At 41.5% G+C, this 9314-nt stretch overlaps 1 protein-coding gene across 1 annotated transcript; it reads left to right on the forward strand.

The window, feature by feature from the left end:
- The first annotated feature begins 308 nt into the window (after positions 1-308).
- Positions 309-8990, forward strand: RSPH3 (radial spoke head 3). The gene is made up of 9 exons (XM_088527219.1): positions 309-440; positions 583-670; positions 1759-1900; positions 3107-3252; positions 3865-4068; positions 5034-5196; positions 5803-5889; positions 6924-7193; positions 8908-8990. Exons 1-9 carry the CDS (start codon positions 334-336, stop codon positions 8919-8921), a joined length of 1221 nt encoding a protein of 406 aa, XP_088383345.1. The 5' UTR covers positions 309-333; the 3' UTR covers positions 8922-8990.
- The last annotated feature ends 324 nt before the right edge of the window (positions 8991-9314 follow it).

Here is a 9314-nt window from a genome sequence, read left to right on the forward strand (position 1 = left end):
CAGCGCCTGCTAACAGCCTACGGCCTTTCCTCAGGGGTGATCAGCGAGCCTAAGAAGGGCACTCGACCTGGGGAGGAAAGGTTGGACACAGACTGATAGCGGGGCCTGCAGACGCTCTGCCCGGCACGGGACAGCAGTCCCGGCACACGCATGGCGCTCGGGCGCCGTTTCTATCAGCTCCGCCCCCGGGGCTGCCCCCAGCCCATTACCGCGCTCCTCCCCGCGGGAGGCGGGGCGGCCACGCGCGCTGCCGCCGCTGCCCCCCCGCGCACCGTTGCCGGGCGCAGACGCCGCGCTCCAACGGCCACGGGTGGTGGTGGTGGAGGCCGCGCCATGATGCCCGCCCGCGGCGCTCACGCGCCCCCCTACAGCTACTGCAGCCAGCCCCGCGCCCTGCCCGCCCGGGCCAAGTACCGCGCGGCGCCAGAGCCCGACGAGCAGTGAGTGCCGGCACCGGCGGCCCCCGCTCTGCGCCGGGGCAGCCGGGCCACCTTTGCGCGCCCGTGGGCCTCTCTGGTGGCCTCTGTGTGAACGTTCAGGCGGCGCCTCTGAAGCCGCAGCTGCGGGTTCTCGATGTTGCAGGGAGAAGGGCCCGGTTCGCTACGCAAACCTCATGTACGACCGGAGAGTGGTGCGCGGCAACACCTACGCGCTGCAGGTCCTGCCGGGGGTATGTGAGCTGCTCTTGGGGGTTGTACCACAACTTCCCGATGCAAATGTATTGATGCTGTAAACTTATATAGATATATAATATTTCATCCAGTCAAGGCTTTCCAGTTAAGTTATCACAGTGGTTTCCTGCTTGTATTTAAAAGACTGACGTTCCTGATGAACTTTGCAGTTTCGGTGGGATTTTTTCTTCAAGTGATTTTTTTCCCTATTTCTTTACTGTCATTATATTGAGCAAAAGCCATCACTGTGTAGTTTGCTACCGTATTTATTCACAGATATCATCAGGGAAGATAGCAGCCCTTGGGGAAATTAAGCTTTTGAGTGAATTTGAGCTTGCACTGCTGTAGAAGCAGAGCCACAGGGAGCATAAGCCCAGTTGTATGCAGAAGTTGCTTGTGAGCAGCAAAGGTGTGTTGTTCCTCCTCATACAGTAAGTGTTTTAGTGATAATTGTTTTCAGAGAACATTTCTTGACAAGCAAATTGATCATATAAGAATTGAAAACAGCTATGTATTATAAAAAGCAACTTTTGGGAAATCGTTGGGTTGTTCTGTGACTGGTTCTTACTGTAAATTTCACATCTTTTCTGTTTAAAAAGTTCAAAAGTGATTTTTCTGTTCAATCCATAGACAGTTTTAGAGTTACACTGGGTTTCTTCTGCTTTATCCTTAATCAGCAAGAAAGTTTCTGTTTTTTCAGTCTTATGGGCAATTTAGTTGAAAGTACTAAAGTCGGACTTACGGCTATCTGACATTTTAAAAGCTTCACTAGAAACTCTCAACTTGGGTGTGAGCAAGAACATGCTGTTTTGATATACTTTATCTTACAAGTAGAGTTCTGTATATAACACTATTTCCAAATAGCGATTGACTTCTGTTAGCGTGAGCTCCTGTTATTACATGCCTGCAGGTAACTGACAATTTAGATTCAGGACTCTAAAAAGCTATTCTGAAATCATAGACCTGTAGGATTTAAAGAGGAAAAGTCTTCATTTACCTGTAGAGGTTAATTAGTAATATTTCTATATGTGAAGCTTATATTGACCTCTTTTCTTTTTCTTTTTCCCCCTTCATACTCCCTACCTAGAGTACCCAGCCAGATCCTCTTGAAATTCAAAGGCAGAGAGAAGCACGGAGAAGAGCATTGTCCAGAAAACGAGCCAAAGAGCAGATGCAGCCAAGAACACCTGAGCCTGTGGAAGGCAGAGAGCATGTTCATGTGCAGACAGGTAAAGGCTGAAGAGATTTAAATTTAATTAGAAAATAAAAACATGCTGATTCATATTGATCAACTAAATTCATGATGCAGTTGGTAACATCACCCAGAGTTACAGTTTTCTTATTCTTTTGCTTAAACCTCTTATTGTTAATTGTATTTATTATCAAATAAATGTACTAGTTAGAGTGAGATTGTTCAATTTAAATTGAACATTCTTGAACATATGCCAAGACTTCTTCATTTACTTTTTTTTTTTAATGAGTATCATCAGAGATGTTTGATATATGTCTCAAATTAATACTGTGGGGTGGGCTTTTTTTGTTTAATTATTATTTTTGTGTAAGGATGCAATCATATTTAAGAACAAGACTACTATTAAAATTTACCCAAAAAAAGTCTAATCTAGAAAAAGGAGCTAGCTCCCCTATCTTTATAGCAAAATGATGAAATTCGGCAGTGAAGTAACACTGAGGTGATTGTAAAGTTGTGCTGTGCCCTTCTGAAAATCATTTCAGACTGGGCTGACTTATATATTGGGAAAATGTCTGTGGCACAACTTCTACATCACTTCCTACCTTCACCACTGAAATGGCATTAGACACAGAAAGAGGTCATCTAGTGTGGAGGTTCTGTCCTCTAACTGTTGTCCTTGGTTCTGGTCTCTTCCCTCTGCTGGTAAATGTATATACTCCACAACCCTTATTTGCTGAGACAGGCTCTCTGTCTCTATTAATAAGAGACAGACACATATTATTCAAATCAAGCACATACCACTGTAGATGCGCAGCTATCTCAAGACTACTATTTTGCCACATATAACAGAAAGCAGGTGTTTTCAATTGTAGCTGGTTAACAGAAATAGAAGCAGTGTTCCTTTTTGCACTTTCCTTATCCCAACTAACTTTACCCCCAAGCTGTTTATTCTGCAAGGTGGATAGTAATGGTCTAGATCCAAACTTCTGAAACCTGAGTGAAATGTCCTTTCAGAGGTCATTTCTAAAAGGTGCAGCAGACATTAAGGAGAAAATGATACCAGAGGGCCTGTGAAGAAAACTGATATATATTTTTAATTGAGGAATTTTTTTTATTCATAGAAGTATTTTTACTGTACACTCTCTGAATATAATTCACCCTATACAGTCATCAAGAATAGTTATGAGTTTAACTAAATAGAAGTGAAATGATGAGAATCATTTCTCATGATTTTGCTTTTCAGAGCTATATTTGGAAGAGATTAGAGACCGAATAATAGAAGTTGATGTGGAGTGTCAGACAGATGCCTTTCTAGACAGACCACCCACCCCTCTCTTCATACCAGCCAAAACGGGAAGGGATGTGGACACGCAAATAGAAGAAGGAGAGGTATGATGCAAAGTTTGGTTCACAAGCACTGTTTAAAGATGTAACTTGTTTTCCATATGAAACAAGTTTCTTCAGGGAAATTGGGGCAGCAAGTACGGAGCAAGCAAGCAACTTCTACTGACAGGATCATTTTTGTTGGTGGTGGTTTGTTTGTTTGTTTGTTTTTAATCTGTCTCCACAGTCTGCTGTAGATTAACTGCAAAATGAAGGTAGGTGTTTACTGTTCTGCTGCTTTCAGCTAAGAATCATCATATCGAGAAATGTTCTTGCCCATAGAAAGAGCATCCAGGTTGAGAGGGGTTGGGGAGAAGGAGGTGAGCAGAAATAGGGTACATGAGAGCGCTCTGGCTCTCTCGGGCAGCCTCTGAAGCAGCTGCAAGGGGCATGGGGTGTTGTGGGGTCTGAATGACTGTCTCGATTTCCTGCCAGCCCACCTGTCATGTAGCCCTCACCTGTGCTTGTACTTCCTGCCAGGGCTGGCAGGGGCCCCAACTGCTCAGCTCAGCACTGCCTGGAGCACAGGTACCTTGCAGCTCCTCCTGTAATGCTGCACTGTGATGAGGGATTGTGACCAAGGGCCCTTGTCTCTCTTTCCCTGACTGCCCTGCTCAGTTGTTTGACTTTGACATTGAAGTGAAGCCAATGCTGGAAGTGTTGATAGGGAAGACCATAGAGCAATCCTTACTGGAAGTCATGGAGGAAGAAGAGCTGGCCAACCTGCAAGCGCATCAGCGTGCATATGGGGAACTGCGTAATGCAGAGCTGGCTGAGGTGCAGCGTTTGGAAGAGCAGGAGAGGCGTTACAGCGAGGAGAAGGTAGGAATGACAAGGAGCAGAATGAGCCTGTGTGAAAGCTTGTGGTAAGAGAGAAAAAGGTTTCTATCACTGAAAACTAAGCTGTGAAATAAGTCAGCTTTGCACCAAAGGGTGCTGCCAGGTACTTGCACTGCCTCCAAGCAGTCAGGTGTCATCTGGCTGCCCATTGCAGTTAGCTCTGATGTAACTGCGTGATGCTGGTGTGCTGCCTTGGAGCAGGTGTGCTCCAGAGTCCCCAGGTCAAGAGGCCAAGCCCTGGAGCACCTTTCTCTGTACTCAATGCTGCTGTCATTCAAGGAGTTAGCTTAGAGAACTGAATGCATGCAGTACTGAATATGCCTCTCAAGATCTCTAGGTATTAAGGGATCTATCTTAGTAGAATGCAGTAAATCATTAAGAAAAAGGACAAGTTTTTATTATTTGCTATTCATTAGTATCGTATTTTTAATGTTTTCTCACACTCCCTCAGTTTTATCCCATTCAGTTTAAGAAAAGATTAAAAACTGGAACAGTGAAAAGGAAATCCTGAACTAACCTCAGTTCACTCAAAAAGCTTAATCATCAACTCTATCTGCAATAGCAAAGCATTGTGCCATGAGATCAGTGTATGCTAAGATAGCAGAGAAGGATTTTGTCTGGCCATCTACAAAACCATTATTTCACAGGCTTATCAAAACCAGAAAAACAATACCAAAGGGATGTGTTTCTCTCTAGGCCTTGTAAATTTTGGCAGTCAATAGATTCAATACAAGTCTGCTTTCAAATCTTCTTTCATATGATGAATTTTTGCTAAAATAGAGGGCAAAAATACTGGCTACAGGCCATAAATATTATATCTGTATTTATTCCCTTGTTGATTCTATCTTTGTTTTATGGGTTCTATGCTGTGATCATTCTTCAAAATCTAGATCAAAGGAATGACAACTAAGGACCTGAAAGTTTTGTATACAATATTCTCTTGTCAGGAACGTCGCAAACGCCAGCGGATGGAAATGCTGAAAAAACAGAAAGAAACTACAGAGAAAATTGCAGCTCGGGCATTTGCTCAGCGTTACTTGGCTGATCTCATTCCATCAGTCTTCAACAATCTTCGTGAGAGTGGATATTTCTATGACCCTATAGAGAGAGGTTTGTATTTTTTTTTTAATATATGAACTGAGTAATTGAACCACTTCCCAGGGCCCCACACACCTGCCCAGACTACCACAAAGAATAGCTGCTGCCTCCAATGTGAGTCAGGAAGCCAAATGAGCTTATCTTATCTATATTGAGCATATCTTGCAAATGGAGGAGAATTATGGATCACTGTATACAAGGAGAATGATTTGAGGAAAACATAACTAAGAACTCTTTAGGCAGATGGACTGAACAGTTTTGACAGACCAGAGCCCAGATGTCAATGAAAGAAAAGCAAGAAATGTTATTATTCCATATTGCTCAAATAGTTATTTTTGCCTATTTTAGCTAGAATATGACTGTGCTTTTCACTTGTGCTTGCCTTTTGAGAGTGGCAACCCCCTTTGAAAAGCACTAAATTTGAGTACTTTGGCCCAGATCCAGAAAGATGAGAAAGCTTATCAGAAGAGGAAGCAGTTAAGACACCCGATATCTTCTGAGAGATTTAATCTGGCTCTTAAAAAGCAAGCATCTTCTAACAAGGATGTTCATCCTTTAATGATTGCAGCAAACAAAAAACAGCTGCAAAGATTCTGCCCTTCATTTTTTTTTTTTAAGATATTGAAACAGAATTCCTTCCATGGCTGATGACAGAAGTGGAAGGAGCGTTGGAGAAGAAAGTTCTGGGGAGGACAGTGCTTGACTGTAAGTTACAGAATCTGGAATGTAATCTGAGCTGCTTGATATTCCTAACTGTTTTTCTCTAGTCAAAACAAATATCGTATTTACAAGATCACTGTGAGCTAATGCAGCACATGTCATTTTAATAAGAACTTCAAGTGCAAACAAATCGCATTAGATTGCCCGTTCTGCAATTCACCCTTCGTATTTCTTTGCTTATGCCCAATCCCCCAGTGTTGAGTAAATACCATCTCAGTAAAAGGTATTGCGATTTTTGGGTTGCGATTGGGTTTTATGGAGGCAGGTACTACTTATGATATGCTGTTTGTGGCTGCATTCCCCCCTATACAGAAGCATAGAGAAAGTCTTGGAAGATCCACTTTTAACCTATTTGAATGTAGAAACTCCTTAAGCTTCACTGTCCCTAAGAGCTGTGAACTGCAGGTGAAAGTTTCACAATCTGAAGAGGTTTTGTTTTCTTCCCATAGATGACCATTTCTCCCTTTATAGTCAAAACCCAACCTGTGAATTACCAATGAAGCTTTTCTTCAACACTTCTGCCTTTCTTCACTCATTCATTCTTGTTCATTCATTCATTCTTCATTTCTTCTTCAGCTGAATTGCTGAGTTAATTGTTTTGAAAGAGTTGTAACCTTGGCAGGGCCGGTGTGGGGAGAGTTACAAAGGATAAACAGCAAAAATAAAGAACAGCTGCTTTGCAGTTGCTTTTCAGAATGACAGAATCCTTTGGCCATGCCCATAGTTCCAGTATTTCCCACTGCCAAAAATGTCCTGCCGTGTGCAGCCTGGCTAGTCCTTGTTTCTGGCATGGTGACCTGCTTGAGCAGTGACCAGACAATGCACGTGAACCTTTTTGAATGAATCCTTTCAGGTCAAACAGTTCATTTGGCTGAAACTGCTCCTTCGTGTATTTTTTTCTTTTTTGGTGTTATTTCATTTTATTTGTCTGAAAATTAATTGATCAATAAATAATACATAAAATCATATCAAATTACAATTTTTTCATGTTTGTTAATAATTGCTTTCTCTGTTTCCAGCTTTGATTTGTACAGTGGTTGGAAAACGCTTAGATGCCTTTAGTCATAAACAACTGCCTGACCAGACAGAGGTTCGCCCTGAAGAGCCCGTGACAACGGCTGCAGCCTCGGAGCTGCCTGGTCTGACAGAAGGTGCCAGCCATCCAGCTGAACCGAAAGAGGTGACTGACCAACCTGTTGTTGAGGAACAAATTGTGCCTCACATCTCTCTCCAGTCAGAGGAATCAGATCAAGCAGAAAGGGAGGATTTTGTAAGTGAGGAACAAGAAGGTAAGTCATCAGGTAAATGAAGATAAATATCTTAGCCAAAGAAAGAGATTATTTCCTAATGATGTACAAGGACTGTGCCATAGCCATCATAAAGGACAAACCCAAGCAACAGTTGAGCCTTAAAGCATGTTTTCCAAATGCTGATGTTGCCCATTTCACACTACAAAAATTGAGAGAGGTTGTTAATTTAATGAACTGCAGTGAAATTCTACCCCCTTCCACACAGTCCTTGCAAACCTGCATCAATTGATAAGCAGTGCTGTACCATTCCTCATGCTAGAAGAAGGACATTGAAAGCATCCTAATAACCTTGGCAAGTGTTTTGATCATATTTTCAGAACTAAGATTTCCTTGTTTTGCTTATATTGAAATGTGACTATTATGGCACTTTGATGAATCAAACTTTTTTTTTTTTTTTACCCTACTCATATTTCTGTCCTTTCCTGCCAGACTTGGTTGGGCATCTCAGCTGGCAAGGGGCAAAAAAGCTCTTCAGGTTGTCAGAGTTAGGTGCCACTGGGAATTACTGTGTGTACCAAGTCCTCCTCATCCTCCTTATCCCACAGCACTGCTGTGGGATTCAAGTCACATGCGAATCCAGCCTTAGTTTTGCTTCAAATCGCAGTTTCTTGATGAGCTGCTAGAAGGGCGTCAGACATGACTGGCAAAATGCACCTGTGCTGCTACACAGACCTTATTATTTGCCAGCCAGCCTTCCCAGTGAGGCAAACTCACAAAAGTACAGCTGTGCCCCAGTGTGGAAACATTGTTTCCTTCCAGCTAAACCTGTGGCGAAAAGTGCCACCTTATCAAAACTGTCTTTTGCTACCTCTTCTCCTCACTGCAGAGGAAATCTATACTCACCTGGTAGGCTAATCGGAAAGTGAGACTTCAGAAAGGACCTCAGAGGAAACACATAGCTGCTCCACATCTCAATTCTAAAAAGGGATGCCCAGATTTTTTTCCTGGTCCATTCATACATCTGGCTCCAGAGGCATACCTGCCTTTCCTCATCCTGAGCTGGGACAGTGATGAGAACCAGTGCAGCTGTTGCTTATATGGAAAAGCTCTCTTGAAAAGTGTTGTGTATTCACCTGTCCCTTTAGATATCTGAAAAGCAGAAATAATGAAATGTCAATAACAAATAATCTACTTAGTAGTTTGAGCCACAGGAGATTTGAATATGTTAACTAGATGTTTATAGTCAGATAGTAAAGAATGTAAGTAAACAGACTCATGGTTACTTTCTATAAATATTCTTCTAAGGTCCTCCTCTGTTTAGTAAATACTTGTTTTGTTTCTTTTATCACTGATTGCTCAAAGCTTCCAGCAGTAAATTTTATGTGCTTGAAATTAAGATAACCACTGCTGTGTAACTTTGGGAGTTTCAAAGAATTTATTTTTATATCATACAAGACTGTAAGTGAAGTCTTGAAGTGAAAATCTGATTTGGACATTGAAGTCAGTAGGAGATTTTCCTTCATTTCAGCTGGACCAAGACTTTATACTGTATTTGTTCTCGTGATAGAGACTCCTGTTATGATTTAGTATAAATCATTCTCTTCTAGCTAATTTTCTAGATATAAATAAATAAAAGGTGTTGGGGCATGGTTCATAATATCTGTAAGTGCTTCAGCTTTTTTCATGGAACTTAGTTTGACAGTTTTAAGAATCCCTCATTCCTGAGTGGGGATGTTTTCTCATATCTTTACAGGAGACGTACCTTAGCCTGGAAGACTTCCATGGATTGTTTTTTTTGAAAAGATTCAAGAAAACAAATGCAGACTTGAATATTTGTTATTTTGAAATGTTACAAGGGGGAAAAGTGGTCACCTGTAATATTTTCATGCTTGTCGCTTCTGCTTTGTGTTTTATTGCTAAAAAGTTTACTTACTGTTGAATTATTCTCTTCAAATAGATTGGGGCATTAAATAATGCAAAGTGTGTAAAATTATAATCTTAAATTATTGTAAAAAGAATTAACGAATTGCATGCACTGCATTTTTTTACTTCATTAAAATTTCTGAATACAACCCATGCCTGTAAATTACATTATAATGTAATGGGTGTCCTTCTGGAAAAATAAAATTTTGTTTTTAAAAGGGGTTTTAATATAGTCTT

The sequence above is a fragment of the Tinamus guttatus genome, unplaced genomic scaffold (genome assembly GCF_059628265.1).
Source record: "Tinamus guttatus ecotype Peru unplaced genomic scaffold, ASM5962826v1 Tinamus_guttatus_pri_ptg000264l, whole genome shotgun sequence".
NCBI lineage: Eukaryota > Metazoa > Chordata > Aves > Tinamiformes > Tinamidae > Tinamus > Tinamus guttatus.